Source organism: Rhinolophus sinicus, linkage group LG11 (assembly GCF_036562045.2).
Source record: "Rhinolophus sinicus isolate RSC01 linkage group LG11, ASM3656204v1, whole genome shotgun sequence".
NCBI lineage: Eukaryota > Metazoa > Chordata > Mammalia > Chiroptera > Rhinolophidae > Rhinolophus > Rhinolophus sinicus.
In genome coordinates this window covers 68,046,222-68,066,765 of record NC_133760.1, presented here as the reverse complement: position 1 = coordinate 68,066,765, position 20,544 = coordinate 68,046,222, and the positions used below count along the sequence as shown (strand labels likewise).

The 20,544-nt window shown below is 44.0% G+C and overlaps 1 protein-coding gene across 1 annotated transcript in view; it reads left to right on the top strand.

The window, feature by feature from the left end:
- The window catches only part of SND1 (staphylococcal nuclease and tudor domain containing 1), a 413,670-nt gene that overhangs the window by 33,637 nt on the left and 359,489 nt on the right, over window positions 1-20,544 (top strand). The window contains exons 2-7 of the mRNA XM_074315643.1: window positions 6,154-6,303; window positions 12,254-12,374; window positions 16,189-16,267; window positions 18,579-18,739; window positions 19,431-19,522; window positions 20,166-20,324. Of these exons, the coding sequence (XP_074171744.1) occupies window positions 6,154-6,303; window positions 12,254-12,374; window positions 16,189-16,267; window positions 18,579-18,739; window positions 19,431-19,522; window positions 20,166-20,324 (762 nt within the window). The remainder of the gene's footprint in view (window positions 1-6,153; window positions 6,304-12,253; window positions 12,375-16,188; window positions 16,268-18,578; window positions 18,740-19,430; window positions 19,523-20,165; window positions 20,325-20,544) is intronic.

Below are 20,544 nucleotides of genomic sequence, written 5' to 3'. Positions count from 1 at the left end.
ACCTTGTCCAGAGAAGAGTCCCTGGTCTGCTGCTTTGTCACTCTGACAACCCCAAACGTGCAGCCTTGGGCTTGTGGCAGTCGCTGGCTTCCAGATGGCACTGGGGACCTTTCAGCCCGAGGACTTCCTTGGTTCTCTTAGGTGCCACACAGGGAAAGGATTTCATTCTACTTGCGTATTATTTCTCAGAAAACGCTTGTATTAGTTTCATCCTTTTAAGAGTTGTGTAGATCTCACTGAAGTTCTGCTTCCTTCCTGTGACTTCTATCTTGTTATTTCGAGAGGACATGAAAGTTTACAGTAACCTCCTTTCCTGTGGTGAATCACCATGCCTGACTTGTGGTTCTGAGTCGGCTACCTTTGAAAAAAATTTTTTTTCATGTTGTTCAGCAAAGCATCTAATCTTCCTGCAAGATATGGAAATCCTCTTTAGTGAAATATACCTTTTTATGTCTCCATGTATTTGTACTTCTATATTAGATCTTAAAATTTTTAAAAATTGAAGTAAATTCACATACCATAAAAATCACCCTCTTAAAGTATACATTTCAGTGTTTTTTACTGTATTCACACAACTATCACCACTGTCTAATTCCAGAATATTTTGATTGATATGCAAAAGAAAAAGAAAGCCGGTACCCATTAACAGTCACTTCTTATTCTCCCCTCCCTTCAGCCTTTGGGAACCACTAATCTATTTTCTGTCTCTATGGATTTGTCTGTTCTGGACAGTTCAGATACATGGAATCACTCAGCGTGTGGCTTTTTCTGTCTGGCTTCTTTCACTTAGCATAATGTTTTCAAGGTTCACCCATGTTGGAGCATCAGTCAGGACTTCATTTCTTTTTAATTTCTGAGTAATTCTGTTGTGTGAATATATCACATTTTATTTATCTACACATCACTTGATGGACATTTGGATTGTTTCCACTCTTTGGTGATTATGAACAGTGTTGCAATAAATATTTGTATCTCAGATTTTGGGTGGACATGATGTTGTATTTTTCTTGGGTATATACCCAAGAATAGAATTGCTGGGTGATAAGGTAACCAACTGTTTTCCAAAGTGACAGTGTCACCAGCCATGTATGAGGCTTCCAGTTGCTCCACCTCCTTGCCAATGCTTGTTACCGTCTGTCTTACTGACCATAGGCGTCCTAGGGACTGTAAAGTGGCACGTCATGGGGCTTTGATTTGCATTTCCCTCTGACTAGTGAATGATGAGGAACGGGTTTTCATGTGCTGTTGGCCATTCGTATATCTTTTTTGGATAAATGTCTTTTCAAATCCTCTGTCCATTTTTCAGTTGGGTTGTCTTTTAATTGTTGAGTTTTAGTAGTTCTTTAAATATTAAATACTAGACTCTTCGATATATGCTCTTGTCTTTTCATTTTCTTGAAAGGGAGTGTCCATTGAAGCACAATGTCTTTAATTTTGATGAGGTCCAATTTATCTTTTTTGGTTGCCTGTACTTCCTATGATGGAGTCATATAGAAATCATTGCCTCATCTGTGCTCACAAAGATTTACACCTATGTTTTCTTCACAGAGTTTTAACTCTCACATTTAGGTCTCTGAGCCTTTCTGAGTTCGCCTCTACCTCACACCATATCCAAAAATTAACTTCGTTCTTTTGCACAGGGATACCAAGTTTCCAATTTTTGATGAAAAGATTATTCTTTCCTCATTGAATTATCTTGGCACCCCTGTTGAAATTCAACTGACTATAAATGTGTGGGTTTACTTTGGGCCTTTTTGTGACATTTCAGTGTTCATTAGATGACTGTACTCATTCTTTATATTGGGTCTTCATATTGGCAGATATTGCTAAGATATACCTGTTACATCTTAACAGGTTGATGTACCTGTTAAACCAGTCGTCCTTGCAGAGCAAATAAGATGATCCCAGCTAATACGATTCCATTTTCAGGACAAGATTATTTTTCCTCTTGGGCTGTGATAAAAATACTGGCTTTATTGACATGCTTATGGATTTCTGTACCTCACTTTCTTTGCCCTAAGTATAGTGTGGCTAGGTTTTTGTGTAAGAATTATTCTGTCTTCTGATTTCTGTGGTCTGGAGTTTTAATAATTAAACACACCACATCATTTATCAGGATCTAGTGAAGTTCTGCTGTGGTGTTCCTGTTGCTGGGCAACATTTTAGTGGCCGCCCATGACGTGTTTCACTGTAGGTAAGTCTCCTAGTAAACCTATAAGTGGGTTTGAACAGTTTGAGTCCCCATTTTCCTTCTCAGCTGGCTTGTTTCCGCGTTTGTCACCATCAGACTTGTGTCCTGAAGCCAGGTCCTCTGAATCATGCTGTGTCTCTCTGCAACCTGTATTGACAAGGCTGAGAATGTCTAATCCATGGCTTGAGTCAAACTGACTCATTGTGATAGCTGTTTTCATAAACCTCCTGCTGTGTCAGGTAGAGCTAAGACCGGTTTTCTAGAATATGTCATTTTATTAATATAATTGGATAAAGCAGCTACCATATGACTTGATTTCTATGCCCTATAAATTAGCAATTAAGGCTAATTACCACATCAAGTTTGCAACATGAATCAGTACAGCTTTGGCAGAACAATTACCCGTGACAATTTCTTCTCAATCTTCATATTCTCCTGAAATTAAAATTCTGATAAACAAACGATATATTTTACCTTGTACGTTAATTGTTTGTCTTGCCCACTGGAATGTCTGCTTTATTTCACTGAAGGCTGCCACTTGCCTAGAACAATGCCTGGCACATAGTAGGCACTCAACAAATTTTTGTTGAATTAATAAATGATAAATGAATCAATCACTGAATAAAACTATAAAAATAATCAACTTAGGTCTTTCATGGAGGAAAAATGTCTTGTTTTGCCATATGTGACATAAGTTTGATATATAGACACTTGTTCTTTTTCCTATTTTACTTAAAGACATTTAAGCATTTTTTTACCCCCAGAAGCAATTTCTTCTTGGTTTTACTTGGTGGGGAACCTTCGATAAGAGAAGGTCATTAAAACTTTTTGGAGGAAGAACTTGAGTAAAGAACTGTTGACAAGCAGAGCAGGTAGAGGTAACTTAACAGTACCTGGAAGATGAAATGGAGAAAGCAGGAAGGAGTGTGTTTCTGAACTATTGCAGTTCCTATAAATAGTAGGAAGCAAACTTGTTCTTCCCTTATAGACAGGCCTCTCCTCCTTCTGTAACAGTCTGCAGACAGTCTCTTCCTACTCTTGCCAAGGCTACGGCCAAATGAGAGGGAGAAAGCTGCAGAGGAAAGAGGGACATGCGTCCGTTCTTTCCTCCTGGGGGAATAGGAATCGCAGTATCTGCCACATGAGTGACTTTTCTTGTTGCTCAGGAAGTTGAATTGGTGACTGCTGCTCGATTTTGTATGTTCAGTGGTATGAAGGGTATAGAACAGCTGATAAAGTAAAAGTCACCTCCAGTATTCATTTGAGCCTTGAGTATTGTCTGAATGGTGTTATTTGGTGCAATCATGTAAAGAAGTTCTGGTGACAGTTTTTAGGAAAGCATTGGGAGAGGGGGGAGGGTGTCAAAGGAAGCTTTGCAAAATTCCTGTGTGCAGGTTGTTTGCCAAAGCCCTTAATGGAGCCAGGATAATAGTTACAGACCCATTGTCCCCCAGGGACGTAGTATACTAGGTAGAGCCATTCGAGGTAACACCTTTCTGATATTTAGGGGGAAATGAGGGGCTCCTCTCATCAGTCATTCTGTTCTCAAGCTTTCAAGTGGCCGTTGTCAGACTTGAGAAATAAGGATTGTTTCCTAGCCTGGGTCAGTGATTACTTGTCAGAGTTTACCTTGATCAGCTAAGGTGAGTTTTCTTGGAAAGGGGCTGTAGCTGTCCCAACTGGGCTTACCAAGAGAGGTACTAGCTGTCCCAGCAGTGCCTTAGTTTTGTGAAGATTTCACTACAACTGAGGAGCAGGCATTGGAGACAGACGCCCTGGTTTTTCGGCTATCAGGAGCTGGGCTCTCCTTAGTCCTGTTTGGAACCTGTGCATGAATGGTTCAAGTGCAGGCAGGTATTCTACAATGTGTTCTTGTTTCTGCTGTTCGTGAAGAATTAACTATCACTGAATCAGATCCAAGCTCATTTTCTTCCTTTGGCCCTTCTCATTGCAGGATCGTCAAGCACCCTCTTCCCTCCTATACCTGTTCTTTCCTGGCTTCGCTTTGTTTGCGAGCTTGTCTTTTTAGAGTGTCAGTTCTCTGGGACGTTGCCCAGGGCGTGCGTTCTTGGGAGAGGCTGTTAGCAAGGCTGTTGGGTTGGAAGCTGTACGGTTTAATTGCTGGTCTCAGTTGATCAGAAAGGATAAAAATGAAGAGCATGACTCATAACTGGTAAGGAAGACAGTCTTTTATTATGTGTGTCATGGTGTAGCCAGGGAGAGGGCGTTTATTTAGATCAAGGTCTGCGTGCTGAAGGTATTGGGTTACTGAGACATTAACCAGAGCACTATTTTTAAAAAACTGGAATGTGTGTATTTGTTGGACAGTTTCTGTAAAAAGGTGGTAGAATGGGTAAGTGAATTGTGGTAGATTCATACAAAGGAACACCATATGACTGTGAAAGTGTATGAACTAGGGTTTTACATCAACATGAATGATTTTTACCAAAAACCTTCGTCAAACCCAATGGGCAAAAGAAGCAAGTCACTGATGGGTACATGCAGGAGACTTAGTTTATGTAGAGTTCAGAAGTAGGTGAAACGAAACCATGTTGCGTAGCGATGTATACTTAGCTGACAAAACTGTACAGAAACCAAGAGAGGGATTGTCACATTGGTCAGGATGATGGTGGCAGGTGGGAGAAGGAGGGGGCACAGAGGGAACCCAAGGTTCTGGCTGTGTTTTAGTTCTTCACTTGGGTGGGGGTGACCCAGTTTATTCTTTAACATGCACATATGTTTAAATGCACTTCCATATGTATATTCATGTCTCGCAACTTACCGTGTTAGTTAAGATGGAGAGCTGAAGGAGGATTGTCAGCTCAGCAGGCGTGTATAGAAGTGGCTTCCCTGCATACTCCCGCCTTTCTTCTTTGATTCAGCTTCCTTTTCGAGAACGGTTCTTTCTCAAGAGAACTCCAGGGTCTTGTCTACCTCAGGGCTCTATCTTGACAGCAACTCACTACCTTCTATCTACTAACTTGTCAGCAGCTTTTTTTGTTTTCTGTGTTTTTTTCTCTTTGCAGAAGTTTATTCAAATTTAGTAACAGGCAGTAATAGGTACATTTCTTAAAATTTCCAAGTACTATTAGCTTTTCTTGTTTGAAACATGGAATTGAGTCTTTCGGGTCTGGTGAAGCCAGGCTCGGCCCACCTGCTCATTAAATCGTGCCTCACTGAGCAAAGACAACTTGAAGAGCTTGGTGATGTTTGTCATTTTTTCTTTACGCCCTTCCTTCTCTTCTTCCACTTGAAATCCATCTTCTCCCCTGCAGATGTTTAAAAGTTCAGTACCCGTGAGCTTCAGAGCTCTTTGCACATTTGCATGTGGGTTCTACACCTGGAGCCTTTGATTAGAGAGAGGAAAGGAGCTACTGTGTTTGGGAATCTTGAAGTGCTCCGTAGATTCTTCTGTTTCACTCACCGAGAGCATGGGTTTTCTAGATTCCTTCTGTTTTCTCTCTTAGCTCAGACTGAGCACTGGTCTCTGGCTGCCCTGCTCTTACGCAGCTCTTTCCAGGGCGTGTGCAGGGACTTCTTCCTCCAGTTTCCCCTTTCCTTAGGCCTTCCATTGCTGGCATCTGCCCTGGAGTGGAATGTGTGGTTGGAGACACTGCCTTCCTAATAATTGAAAAGAACCCAGGGAGTGGTGATTGCTGGGATGAGATTACAAAGGTTATTAACCTCCACTCTCACGTGCTGTTCACCCAGTTGATTTTATGACTTTTTTCTCATTTGATTAATTCCTACTTATGTTTCTGGGTCGATCATTTCATAGTCTAGCCCAAGGTTTTCAGTGGGTCTTTCTCTGGTAAAATGAAAAACAACCCCTTTCATGTAGTCACTGCCTACAAGGTGGCATCTACCGTTTCAGATGTCGGGATTCAGTACTGAACAATCCACGTTATGGTGCATCATCTCTAGACTGCTAACTTCCTCTTCTGTCTCCCTCCCACACTCAGGTTCTCTCAGGATGTGCCATCATTGTCCGAGGGCAGCCTCGCGGTGGGCCTCCTCCCGAGAGACAGATCAACCTCAGCAACATTCGAGCTGGAAACCTCGCCCGCCGGGCAGCTGCAACACAACCGGATGCAAAAGATACCCCTGATGAGGTAGGTGTTTCTGGAGGCCTCCCTGAGGCTGTGGACCCAGGTTACAGCCCAATCTGCTCCTCGAGTGCCACGAAGCTGGTCTACTCTTTCTTTTCTGGATCTTGTGAGTGTTTCGAAATGATAGGACTGGTGATGTTGGACGTTCCCACAGGGTCTCGCGTCGTTTGTATGTCCACTCCTGGGCAGTACCCCCGTCTCGGGGCGCTTCCTTATCCCCTTTCCTAGGCTCAGAGCCTCTTCAGGCTTGTCAGCATTTTCACTCCTCCTGGAACAGGTTAGAACATTTCCAGGGTAGTGTCGGTCATTTGAAGTTGGCATTGGTTATGGCAGAGCTCTTTTATTAATTTATGCTTGAATCTCCGCGTACATTCAAAATTCAGAAGGATGTTCAGTGAAAAATCTAGTCCTTCTCCCCAAGGACTGCTGATGTTACTATTGCCGTACGTCTCCTTCCAGGGATATTTACTGGCTGTACAAGCAGCCACTCTCACTTTCCTGAGGTAGCAGACTACACATTCTAAGCCTGTGCTTCATTACAGGTTCTTAATCTGGGATCCACGTACCCATTACGGTGTTGGAATCCCATGCAGTTGTTTGCACAGCTGTATGTAAACATGCGTTTAAGGGAGGGAGCTTTTAACAGTTTCTCCGGGCAAGCTGTGGCCCAACAGTAGTCAAGAACCGTTGCATTACGGCAATTTGAGAAGCTGCTGGGCTCTCTCTCCACCATCCCTCCGACCCCGTCCCCCACCTCTGACGTCCTGCCTCCTGGCCTTCTCTGTGGTCTGCCTCGGACTCCTTCCGGTCCTGCCTCTTCAGGCAGCTGCTGAGTCCTATAGTTTGAAACATGAGCTCTCGTCTCTCCTTTAGCTGTGCTTTGGCCATCAGAAACGAAATTTCTGGATCCTAATGATTTGTGCTTTGCCCCAGCTTGATGGTTGTTGAGCAAGCTGGAACCTCAGCTTTCCTCTGTTCCCTGAGACAGACGTGAAGAAGAAAAAGCAGCCCCGGGATCTCTTACTTAAGGAAAGCGTTCAGTTTTTTCCATCTGTAATGAAGGGTAGTTTGTTTGAATTGAGAAGACAGTGAAGCAGTGTTATAGAAAATAGAGAAAAATCACCCCAAATTCCGCTTTCAGCAGCAATCAGATTCTTGAGATAATGACGAAATAGATCAAAATCAGTTCTTTTTCATTGGTCCTCCCTCAGTGAGCACAAGTATTGGGAATAATTGTGAAGGGCTTAGCACATGCCTACGTGCTTTACAAAGTACTTAATCTTACTTGCGGTAATCACGAGTGTTATTTGTTAATTTCTACTGCTACAAATACTGCTAGTACTGTTAGACCAGACACCAAAGAGTAAACCTCAGCACTTTTCAAATTTTGGGCGCAAAGTGCTTTCCTTGACCAACATTTTGAATAGTTCTTCTCCTTTCATTTGTGTGTCATGTAACAGCTTGACCGCTTCTGAGAGGAGAAGAGTGTTAACCCTGGCAGGCTAGAGCTGAGCAAGTTCATTTCCCCAGAAGGAAGAAGCAGTGTAGCTCTAGGAAGGAAGGGTTTTAATTTCCTGTTTTGTGGATGAGAATCTAGGGCAGAGAAACACAAGGCCGGTTGGAGCTTGTTCTAAAATATCTTAACTGTATCCTACGTAACAGTATAATAAAATCTTACCAGAACTATCCCAGCTGAAAGCATACCATGTAATCTGATGCCACTTCTCGTTAAAGTTTCATGTATTTATACAATCTAATGCTTTTTGTTTCTTGCAGAGCAACTCAGTCTCACTACGTTTCTCCTGGTAACTCTTCATACGTCCCTGTGACATGAAGTATTTGATCGATAGCTGTAGATTTCACTCTTTCTCAGCCGTAGTCACTAGTTCTCTGTCCTAATAATCCAGTCTCTCCTTGTCCTGCTGTGATCTGGGTTTCCCTGTACCAGGCCCTTGAAGCTGCTCTGGCTCACGTCAGTGATGCCAACTGGTAACCCACATCAGAAACCTGATTTCCCTTGCTCTTATTTCAGCCCCTTCCCTCGCCCCCAACTCCCAGGCCTTTATCGAGACCTGGAGATTCTGCCTCCTTAAAACCTCTCTACTCCAACCTTGAAACTTCAATACTACTCCTGTGGTCCTTTGTTCAGGTCTGATGGTGTGCTTGGAATCGTGCAATAATAGTCTCTGCCTTCAGTCTCCTTCCTTCTACTCCTTTCTCTATATGCTCCCACATCTTTTTGAAACATAGTTTTGTTGAGTGCCTTGCTCAGTGTCCTTCCCAGACACTTCTGGAGTTCCTCCTTTCCTCTGTGATGCATCTAAATGCCGTAGTCTGGGGTTGAAGCCCATTTGTAGTTGCCTTGTAGTCTTCTCTTACTGACCCCGCTCTGGGAGGCTAAGTTCCAGCCAAGCTGAAGAACTCGGATCTTCTCAGAGCCTCTTGAGTCCCGCCTGCTGGTGTCTTAGCCCAGGCTGCTCACTCCGTTAGGAGCCCCTTCTCCACCTGTGCCCTGGGCACCTGCCTCTGAAGAGTCTGCCTCCTGAGAAGTCACGTCTGACATCTCCTTTCATCGTCCCATTTTCGTGCTGTCATAGCATTCATAACATTTTCATTCCATATGTATGTGTCTTGCTCTACTAGAGCGTAAGCTCCTCGAGAGGAGGGACCTTTGCTCTCATCTGATGCCTAGTCAGTGCCTGACGCGTAGCAGGTATGCAGTGAATAAACACTGACGTGAATAATGAGGAGATGCTGAGCATCTCTGCTTTGGGGATCAGTGGGTTTTGCAATGTGGCACTACCCTTTCTCTCTGGCTTTCCGTTGGTCACAGCATTGTTTGTGAGCATATGGTCAGGTCTTTTCACATTTAAATAGAGTCAGGGACATTAGTGTTCATTTGCTTCCCCTGTTTCACTGTCCCAAATGTCATTCACTTACTTATTCTCTGCCTTCCCTCCCGATAGCTTCTTCCACAGAAACTGAGCTGTCTCCTAAGTCCTGTGGCAATAGAAGCATTCCCATGGTGTGTCCCCAGCCGACGCTGCCCTGTCGCAGGCTATAATCCCCAGCATTGCCCAGCTACTCCAGACAGCCTAGATCCTGCACTGGTGGGCACTGTGGAATTATATGTTTATTTCCCATGGAGTCACTGAGCTCCTGTTACGTGTGAGGCTCTGCTGGTTTCATGAGAAATATAGAAATGAATGTCACAGTCCTGTGTTCAGTGGAACTTTTGAGAATTGGGGTGGTGGGGCGGTGGGGGTACAGAGGGATTAGTTGCATATACAGGTGATGAAGTGGAATGATGAGAAGAGAAAGAGGGACAAGTGGTATTGAACATTGGGCCAGGCACAAAAGTGGTTAGCGCTACGGTTTTACTCATGCATTGCTTTGGGGTTTCATCTTGTTCCAGTAATTCTGGAGTCTGTCTGGTCCAAAGAAAAGATTGGAATTAAAAATTCCGTTTCATCACGGTAGACATCAGAACCTCACTTGGGTCTGGGAGCAGAGAGCAAGCTGCTAGCTCTGCTACTGTTGGGAAGAGGCAGTTCTAAAGGGAAGAGGGACTTTTGCGTCCCAACTACTTAAGGGCCATTTGCTTCTTAGATGGCACTCTGGGACATCATTTGAGCAGTTAGTCTTCCTGTTCGGCCATGCTGGACCTTGTTTGATAAATGCTTTCAGCAGAGTTTCCTGAGAGGCTCTGTTGGAATAGCCCTCGCTCCCCCTTAGGGGGCCTGCTGGTCGCCGTTGGTGTGGATGTTTGTACACAGTCTCTCCCAGAGTTCTCCGCTGCCCTTGTGAGGCAGGAAGGCATCAGTCCCTTTCCTGAGTCTCCCAGGTGCCTCTCTTCATGTAATATCTTATCCAGTGAATGAATTTGCCCAACTCTTGGTGGGATACAACTTGGGAAGGTGAGTTTAAGAAAGGAAGATGACAGAAACTAGATTTTTAAAAAAAAATAGGATTAGGTGTATGTCCTCTTCAAGACTTCCAGTGTGACTTTCTCTTATGGCCCAGTGACTGACCAGCTGTAAAATTAAGGTCCTCAGAGAAGAGTACTCCTTTAGAAGGCTTTAAAAGCTTCTAGTAATTCTGCCTTGCTGGTAGATAATTGGAGGTTTTCCCACAGCGGCTAGATATTTCCTTGTGAACTGACCCTTGATAAATGAATTTTTACCAAAGTCTTGGCTTCCTTTAGGAGTACTTGTCTTACCAGAACTTTCCCAAGTGTTTAGGAAGGCAGTGTGTTACTGAATGTTAGATAGTAGTGTGGCACGCAGGATTAAATCCTAAGCATTAGATCTATAGTTGGGTGTTTTTAGAAATCACTAAGTTAATACAAATCATAGGAGCCTGTGTTACTTGATTCAGTAGAGTTTCTGTGCTTGTTTGATAGTTGGGTTCATTTATCAATCATTAGACTTTGGTGATAAGTATCCGTTTTCATTTTTTAGGAGTAGGGCAAGGGCCATAAAAATGTGGTGAGCTCTGTTGCCATTGAATTGTTGACTCTGCTCGTTGGTGCCTTGAGGAGAGAGCAGTAGGTGAGAGGGTTTGAGCTTGTGTTTGTGTGTCCGAGAGCACTTACTCACGATCAGTTCTCCCAGAACCATCCACAGTTCGTGTTATACAACCGGACTGGTTCTGTGAACACAGCCCAGTACATTGCTTGGCTTCTGGTTTCTGGAAAGTCGTATGGATGTTTTCCTTCTAGAAAAGTGTGTTGGATAACCCCATAGAGTCATCTTCATGGGCTGAAAAGGTCAGCAGAGGGTTCCTTTTCAGGCCATGGGCGTGCTGTTGTGCCTTCATGGTGTGTGGCGCCACGAGATTGTAATAAGCAGTGTATGCCCATTGGACACCCCTTTCCCGTTTATACTTTGCATTTTTTCTGCACATGCGCTCCTGCTCATCATATACTCCTTGAACTCTTACCCCTTCTTCCGCATTTCTTTTCTAAGGGAACTTGGGGCACTGAGCTAGGTCCAGACTGTAAATCCAAGTGACTGTGGTGGACCGACGGTGACAGGACTGCCTGCTTCAGAGGTGACGTCTAGCTTTGTCTGTACCATCCTAGGAGTGGTGGTCTGGGGATGGCAAAACCATCCCTTTGCCCGGTATCTTGAAGTCACTGGAGACTCTGCTTCACATTGTGTGGCTGTGTGGCTGACTCCCTGTGCCAGTGTCGAAGTGACCCCTTCCCACGGCCTGTTACTTGTGTCTTCCCGAAGATTCTGGGACCTGTATAGGGTCCCCCTGGTGTAGTTGCAGACTAGAGCAGTACGAGAAGAGGACACTTGGGGAGAATACGTCTTGCCCTTCTCCACTCTGTTGGCTGTTCTTTAACCAGGTGGAGGACAGGACATCAGCGAGGCTCTTACCTGAGTACGGGGCTCACTGCAGTAACAGCACCAGAACTGTGTCCTTACTCCACAGTGCCTTGAACTGGAGGTTTCAGGCTGGTTTAATAATAGTCAGTGAAAGTGCTTTGTAAACTGGAAAGAGGCAAAGAAATGGAGGTAGTTAATGAGTTCCCTTTGGCTAGGCAAGTTTCGGGAGCCTGGACTTCCCACTCGGGAGTGGGTTAATAAATATAAAGCATTTAGAGTAGTGGCTGGCACCTGGTAAGTGCTATAAAATTATTGGCAATTATTATTCACGAAGTAAGCTGTAGCTCTGAATAGATGGTGATGGGGGAAAAAAGTACTACCGCCAGCATCTGGCAAACCACGAGGCCTGATTTTAGGGCCTGTGTGCTCATGAAACCAGCCCTTAGACCTGCTTTTCCATGAGCTCCCTAAGTGTGTGACCTGCGTTGTGTGCCTTTCATTTTTGTGTTCTCCTCGGGGCCTGGTACAGGGCCAGGGTCCTAAAGGAATGACCCTGAATGCTGATTGTGGTGGGGAACTCGGCAGCTCTCCTGTGACGCATTTGCTCTGTGTTTCAGCCCTGGGCATTTCCTGCTCGAGAGTTTCTTCGGAAGAAGCTGATTGGGAAGGAAGTCTGTTTCACGATAGAAAACAAGACTCCCCAGGGGCGAGAGTATGGCATGATCTACCTTGGAAAAGGTGAGTAGCAAGGAGGAAAGGATGCATTTCTCTCTGAGTCTAAAGTTCCTTCAGAGGTCAGTTTCCATCTGGTGGAAGGCCAGTGTGAGCACGGGTGGTGGGGGCTGGAGGACAGTTGGCTGCTGACGTAGGTGGAAGTGCTTTGGGCATGCAGGTGTAGAGGCACGTGCCACTCTTGCATTTCCTTCTTTCCTCCTGGGCCTGCTCTCCTGGCATGGCTTAGGTGTATGTTGTACAGCACAGCGTTATTCCCCATAGTTAGGCCCTCAGCCTGTGGAACTCAACAGCTGTGTTTCTAGGTCATAGTGCTAATTGAATTGCTATAGATTTCCGATTGTATCTTCTGTTTCCTTTATCTATTTGTGGTTTTTCTTCCCATCATGGGGACTCCCTTTAGGAAAGGAAGATTTGTTTAGGGCTTGTGGTTTTTTTGCAAGCCACATGTTTTGTGATTGAATGGAAACTATGGAGCCCTTGGAGTTGTGTGCCTGTTGGTTAGAATCCTGGCGCTCTCCCCTCGTGGACCCTTACTTACCCCTTAAAAAGGTTACTTTATTTGTAAGGTTAAAAAGATAATATATGTAAAGAACCTAGCTCTGGCACAGAGTGTGTACTCAGTAAATACATTTATGTGTGCACACATGCCGGTTGTTTAGCTGGGCCAGATGACTCATGGGATATTAGGTGTTCTGGTCTTTTGGATTAAGTAGAGGGAGAGTAAGCTCATGGGATAGAGTTTGAACAGAAATAGGACATTGAAAGACTTAGTAGAATGTTCTCCATAAAGCATAAAACAGTTGTGTTCATCTGGAAGTATTTGGGGAACAGAAAAATTTGTTCAAGTTTCCTGTGATTCTTTGATAACCTTCCAGCTGAGCTGCTTTAGATAGTTTGTTTGACTTGGGTGGTTAGTGTTGGAAGTAAGCAAGTAGAATGGCAAGGCTAACAACATCCTCCTGTGATTCTATTTGTAGGTTCTGATTTTAGTTGTAGAGGTCTTAGAAAAGCAAGTTGGCCGTGACCTTGGAGGCGTCTTGTCTAATTTACCCGATGGAGAAACACCACCTTTGCCAGCTTCCCAGACAAATGGCTATCTGCTTCTTGATAGAATGGGAAGTTATAGAAATACATAGCATCTTTTCAAAAAGAGAAATAGACAAATTTGCCTTTCACCCATAATTCAAATAACACAATAGGAAAGAAAACAAACACTTAAGCCTTATTGTTGGATGGTTACTGGTTAGAAGAATATAAGATAAATAGAAGTGCACTGTCTTCAAAATGCAGTTGTTCAAAGATTTCATTACCTAAAAAAATTCCAATTTTATTTCAGCTAGTCAGTCTTCTATTTTTCCAGAAGAGACCTCACTGGACTACAGATAGTTGCAGGCACAGGTAGCTCTATAAAGAGCCCATATCTAAGAGTTCTTTTAAATAACATTGGTCTTCAACAAAAATGGTCAAATTATTTATTTATTTATTTTATTTTAAAAAATTTTTAAATTTATTTTAAGTGTGTTTTTCCAGGACCCATCAACTCCAAGTCAAGTAGTTGTTTCAATCTTGTGTGGAGGGCGCAGCTCACAGTGGCCCATGTGGGGATTGAACCAGCAACCCTGGTATTACGAGCATCGCGCTCTAACCCACTGAGCTAACCAGCTGCCCTAGATTGTTTTGTTAAGAGACTCTGACACTTAAAATGATCTTTAAAGTTATTTTTTAAAAGTTTATTGTTTTAAACTGACCCAAATTACAGACTGGATGTAATTTAGCAGTAACATGTTGAGAATAAAACCTGGCACATAGGATGTGATCAATAAGCATGCAGTGAAAGAACGACTGAAATCACCTACATCTTTCAGTTTTAAAGACTTAGGAGGCTTCAGGTTTAATATTTTCACTCAGATACTTTAACCAACTCTAATGCCAATTCTAATGAAAGGAAACAGTCGCTTAGATCATTAATTAGTATTCAAATATTTACCCTATTTACTCTTTTTATGATGGGGGAGAAGGGTAGAATTTGAGAAATTGTGGTTAACCTGCATGCAGCATATTAACAAGAGGATTAGTCTTCAGACTTTAGGAGAAGATAATAGTTACCCATCTGTTCTTAGGGCCATCCCCAATTGTGAATTGATCAAATTCATAACTTGAAAGTAATAAGCAAGAATCAGATGCTTGCTGTACAAATTCCCTGTTTTCAGTATTCTGTCCACCACATTTTGTTGCTTTCTTTGGGTGGCTGGCCCAGAGAAATGTATTTTTCTGCCTTAGAAGGCGCAATCAGAACTCAGTTTTTAGAATCAGGCCTGCCAACGGCCACTGTCAAAGTGCTGTGTGCCGAGGAAATGTCTGAGAGCCACCGGGTGCTGTTGGTTGGCTCGTATTATGCCCACTCACCTTGTTTGTACCCCCACTTCCTTCTTTTCACCCCCTGGCCTCTTGGCCCCTTACTGCTCAACTTTTCCCTTAATTGTTGAATCCTTCCTTTTGACTTTCCATTCTTTGGGGTTCCTGTTGCTTTGAAAGAACCAGTGTAATATTTAGTATTTGCTAATACCACTTAGCTGTGTGTGTCTGGCCTCAGCAGTGACCTCAGTGGAAAGGTTCTTGTGATCCACGCTCAGTCTCAGAACCAGAGCGTCCTTTGTGTAAACGTCATTCATCTTTATTTTTCTTGGTAAGGAAAGAGGCTTATAATTTGCCTCTGCAGAAATTTGGGCATGCTGATGGCAAGGCATTTAGTGTGGGTTTGTGGGTGGTGTGTCTACTTGTTATTGCTTGCAGAAGTCGTTGTGTAGTGTACCGAATAGAAACCTGACTATTTTTTTCGGTGCTGACTTACCTCTCAGCTAGACTGCTGTGTTTCAGTTTATCTAGGAATTTGTTCTCTACCATACGAAAGATTTTTCTGCAGTGATTCCCTCATAGGTGTCTTCCTTTATCGTTTTGGCTGACAAGCAGAGATTTAAGGGAATATACAGAACCTAAAAGCTTTTTCGATAGCATGGAACTGCAATTAATGTTTCAAGTGTCCAGGTAAAGCTTCATCAGGGTGGGTTTTACATTTAGCTTCATTTTTGTTGCCTGCTCTGAAGGCTGCTGTGTGAGAGATTAGATATCTAGACACTGTCCCCCGGGTCTCTGTGAGAGCAGGAGAAAGTCTTTTTCAAACGGTGTAGCTTGTCTTGGGTCCTGTTGGAGCAGAGAATAGAGCATCCTGAGAGGAATTGGACTTGCTGGTATAAAATGTGACAGACAATCCTAAACAAATCTGTCTCTGTGATTGTGTGCTGTGTTTCTCATTCCTGTGTCCTTGGAGATTTGCAGACGTTGTTTAATCCTCACAAGAAGCCACCAGGCAGGTCTGTTCCCATTTTATAGGTGAGTAAATGAAGATGCTGAGAGGTCTCGTCTAAGCTGTAAGAGGAGACTTAGTATTCTGTTCCGGGCTTCTCCGCTCAGGTCAGCGCTCTTTACGCTCTCCTGGGCTGCCACATGTGTCTGGTTTTCTTGTCAGTCTCCAGTAGTTTCTGAGATTGCCTCTGGCCCGGGAGATACACAAGAAAATTAGAAACAAAGTCTTGAGAAAAAGATTTATAGACCTTTGGGTCTTAGAGCCTAGACATTTTGGGCAAAGAGGTTTTCTGAAAAACCCAACACTTGAGTTTTTGGACATTGCTGCTTTGTCCAATTCTCTGGCACCACACTCTCCTCGAAGAGCTAAGGGTGAAAGGGGGCTCCGTTCGAGCTCTGTTGCCATTGGAGGCAGACTTGAATCTTGTGTTTAATTCCCTTTTTTCCTTCTCAGATACCAATGGGGAAAACATTGCAGAGTCTCTGGTTGCAGAGGGCTTGGCCACCCGCAGAGAAGGCATGAGAGCCAATAAGTAAGTCTTCATTACTCTTCTGACCCTCTGACCTCCTTCTGCTCCGCTGTGAGAGCTGGGGTCGCTCAAGGGAGGTCGGGTCAGCTCTGTATTGGCTTTGCTGCATTTTCGTCCTTGTCCCCTGACATTAAATGGGTAGCTTCTGCTGGTCTCTGGCTTTGATGTATGTAACTCGTTTAAGAACAGGCTTGGAGACAAGGCAGCTCTGTTCTTCCTAGGAGTCAACAGGCTCTGTCTTAAACCTTAGATACTGTGTTTCCCTGAAAATAAGACTGGTCTTACATTAATTTTTGCTCCAAAAGGTGCATTAGGGCTTATGTTCAGGGGATATCATCCTGAAAAGTCGTGCTAGGGCTTAGTTTCTGGTTAGGTCTTATTTTCGGGGAAACATGATAAACAGTTCCAGAGTAGTTATCTTTCCATCCCAGAAGATTCATTGAGCACTTACTATGTGCCAGGCTGTGTTCTCGGCACTGAGAATAGTGCAGTGAACAAAGAAGCTTAGCTTCTGCTGACATTTCAGTGGCGGAGACAGATAATAAACCAACACAAATAGATATACAATATATCATGTACAAGTAATAGTGCAGTGAAAAATAAAATGGAATGACTAAATAGAATTCAAAGCAAAATCTGCTGCTTGGAATCTAGCAAAACCGACAAGGTCTCAATGGTTCTGCTCTAAAGTCAGGGAAAATTTCTCTCTCCCCAAAGCCTGTGAGTCAGTTTTGGTCTATTGCTCTGTAGATACTTAATAAGTAGTAGGTAAAAATGGATGTGTTTAGCTAATGGCAGTGTGAACTTCCTAGAAATAAGTGTTAGGTATGTAGGCTTTATAGCCCATGTATCATGTTCAAGTTCACCAGTCCTGGTGCTCAGCAGGATGGATTGCAGCTGGCTTTAATTAACACTTTAGTCTCTGAAAAGTGATATGCGACATCAGTAATTTGGAGGCTAAAGATGCTGTTTAAATCATTAATCCTTGTTATATTATAGCAACTAATATAGCTTAGAAAAGGCTTTGGATAAATATTTGCACGGGCGGTACCAATACTGGGGGTGAGCAAAGGCAAAAACACATTTTGTGTGTCTCCTGCTTTCATAGACTCGGGGACCCTCACTCACCATCTGCTTGTCCGACTTCAGACTCATTTGCTGGAGCCTGTAACTGGGGTGTGAGCATGTGGGAATTGGTTGAATTAAGACATGTATCTTAGGTGGTGTTTTTAGAAGCATGTCCTTGAGTTGTATCTTAAGGACAGTTGCTGGCATGATAACCATTGTGCTGTGTTTTAGGAATCCAGTTTGCAACCAGAATGAGGAAGTTTTAGAAAGCCCATGGCAGTATCATACCATCTCAATGAAGTAATCTCCCCTGGTCTCTCAGTCCTTTTTTTCTCCAAAGTTATCTTAAAGCCCCCTTTTCTCAGTTTCTATGTTTGCTTCTATCTCTGAAGCTGCATTTCCCCATCGGATTCTGGCTATTTCGGATTCCTGAGGATGTGATTGTCTTTTGTTGTGGGGAGTGGGGAAGAGAGTTACTGAAGACTTGTGGTTTGAGAAATTGTAGGGCAGGGATCCTCACTTACTCGTCCCTACCTGTCAAGGTGGGAGATTCAATGTATGCACGTAGCCATTGATGGCACCAGGTATTGAGATTGTGGAGAGGCCATGTGGCTCACTGCTCAGTTCTTGGCTCAGATATGTGTGTGTGAGAGAAGAGCAGAGGCATTTCTAGTGGTTTTTTTGCTTTTGTTTATCTGCTAACTTGCTGGCTACTCTTGTATGCAGTTTGGTTTCCTGCCTGATGAAGAAGGAGTCTAACGTTTTCAAATTGCTTTTCCTTAGCTGGCCTTATTGAATGCGTAAGTAATTTTGGAGTGACATTATCTGCAATAACAAACAGTATTTGCACTGCATTCCCCAGCCCAGGTCTGTAGACGACAGGGAGCAAGGGTGGTTCTCAGTCACCTTCCCTGCACTGTGTCCTGCTGAGCTCTGCCTGGATTCCAGTTCCAGAATCAGGTAGTTAAATGAAGCTGTACCCTCCAGAGCTGCTTCCCTCTGGGCCACCTCGTTAAATGCTCTTAAGACTGAATCTGTTGTTTGAGGGAACAAATCTGGAATCGAGAAGTTGCACTCATGATGGTTTTCTGGTTGTAGGCTTGCATCTGAAGTGATTGATCTGCAACAAATGCTTTGGTCTCTTCAAAGAGGGAAGATGCTGAAGAAACCCAGCGTCAAAGACGAGCCCGAGATTTCTGTTGTGAACTCACTCACTAACCATGCACGTTGATTTTTCCCTTCCCAGTCCTGAGCAGAACCGGCTTTCGGAATGTGAGGAGCAAGCGAAGGCTGCTAAGAAAGGGATGTGGAGTGAGGGGAACGGTTCTCACACTGTCCGGGACCTCAAGTACACCATTGAGAACCCACGGCACTTTGTGGATTCACACCACCAGAAGCCCGTCAACGGTGAGGCTGGTGGGCACAGACACGTGGCCTCAGGCTGCCTTCTGCCCGTGAGCTTCTTGGTCATGGAACCTCTCCTGCTTATTTAGTATCCACGGGGAATTGTAAAGTGTAGACCATCACGTGGTATTTGGGAAGGGAACTTGAATCCAGTTCACGTGGGTCCCATCAGATGTAGTCTGGAGAGGTTAGTCCTTTGCTGGCATAGGGTGGTAAATTGCTGGTCTCTTTGCACATTGAGGATTTTCCTGTTTTCTAAAAGATGGCCACTTAAGTACCATCTACACACACACACACCATATAGTTCTGGCCCTACTTTGAGACCTTGTTAACACTGACTCAGTAAAATAAAATGATGACCAATCCTGACTTGTTATGAATTATTATTTGCTGGGCACCTGGTACTAAGGTGAGCAACTTACCTTACTGATAACAGAGTTTTAGGTATGAGCCATGAGGTCCCAGAGGTTCAAAAGGCGTAGAAGTCGCCCCAGTCTCTGTTCCCCAGGAGAAGTTCATGGAAGACTGTGCTGTGTGAACACTGGTGACCTGCCAGCCCTTCATCACTTCTCAGAGGGAGGCTTTCCTGAGGGGCTGGGGGGAGAGGAACTGCGTCCCGTGCAGGAGGATTAGGCATTGTTGATTCCTGGCGTGAGTTTTGCTACTGGCTGAGGCTGTTCGTTCTGTTGTGCAGCTATCATCGAGCACGTGCGAGATGGCAGTGTGGTCAGGGCCCTGCTCCTCCCTGACTACTACCTGGTTACCGTCATGCTGTCGGGGATCAAGGTCAGACCATCCGCGGGGCTGCGGGTGGGGTTCGGCTTGTGACGTGGTCACTCCCAGGTGGGCTTTTCTGCTTGGGGACCTCAGACCCACTGTTCCTTCTGGCATGGGCCATGCACATTGGCTACAGTACTTTAAACTTGGCAGTGGGACACTTCTCACTAGATCAAGTACGATTTTGTAATGTTTGAAGTGCGCAGGGTCTGTTTGGAGTGGGCTGTGCAGAGATTGTTGAAACCCGGAAAGGGGGGACGGGATGCCTTTGAAGTGTGCTGAGTATGGCTTGTCTTAATGTGTAAAATATCCATTTTGATGACACAAATACCAGGCATTTAAAGTTAGGCGCTGTCAATCTTTTCATGGCAAAATTGTTCTCCCTGTGACAACATGAGTGTTATTTGCCTTACCAAGAAGTCTCAGATGATGAGGCTATTTCCAGTTACTTGTTACCAATATACTTTCAGAAGGTTTAGAAGACCTGATCTGAGACTTTCCCCAGTGTATGTTTGTGCTTTTTGGATGGTGCAGCCTGGTGGGAGTGGGTCGAGCTGCATCTCTAAGCTGCATCACTAAGCTGCATTACTAAGCTGCATTATCTAAGCTGCATATCTAAGCTGCATCACTCACCCATTTGCCTTTGCTATAGTGCCCAACTTTTCGACGAGAAGCAGATGGCAGTGAAACACCAGAGCCTTTTGCTGCAGAAGCCAAATTTTTCACCGAGTCTCGACTGCTTCAGAGGGATGTTCAGATCATTTTGGAGAGCTGCCACAACCAGAACATTCTGGGTACCATCCTTCATCCAGTGAGTGTGCCCTGCACACTGGGCTATGTGGGGTTGGGGGCCCATTTGGGGTTTGACAAGCTATCCTTTGCTTCTCTTCTTTCTCTATGTAAGAGCCATTTAAATATCTTGGAAGGATTATCATCTGATTTTTGAGACATTTTCAAGGGAGATATCAGTTATCTGATAGAATTGGACAAATCTTTGCAACTTCTCACTTTTAGAAAATAAATCTCAAATG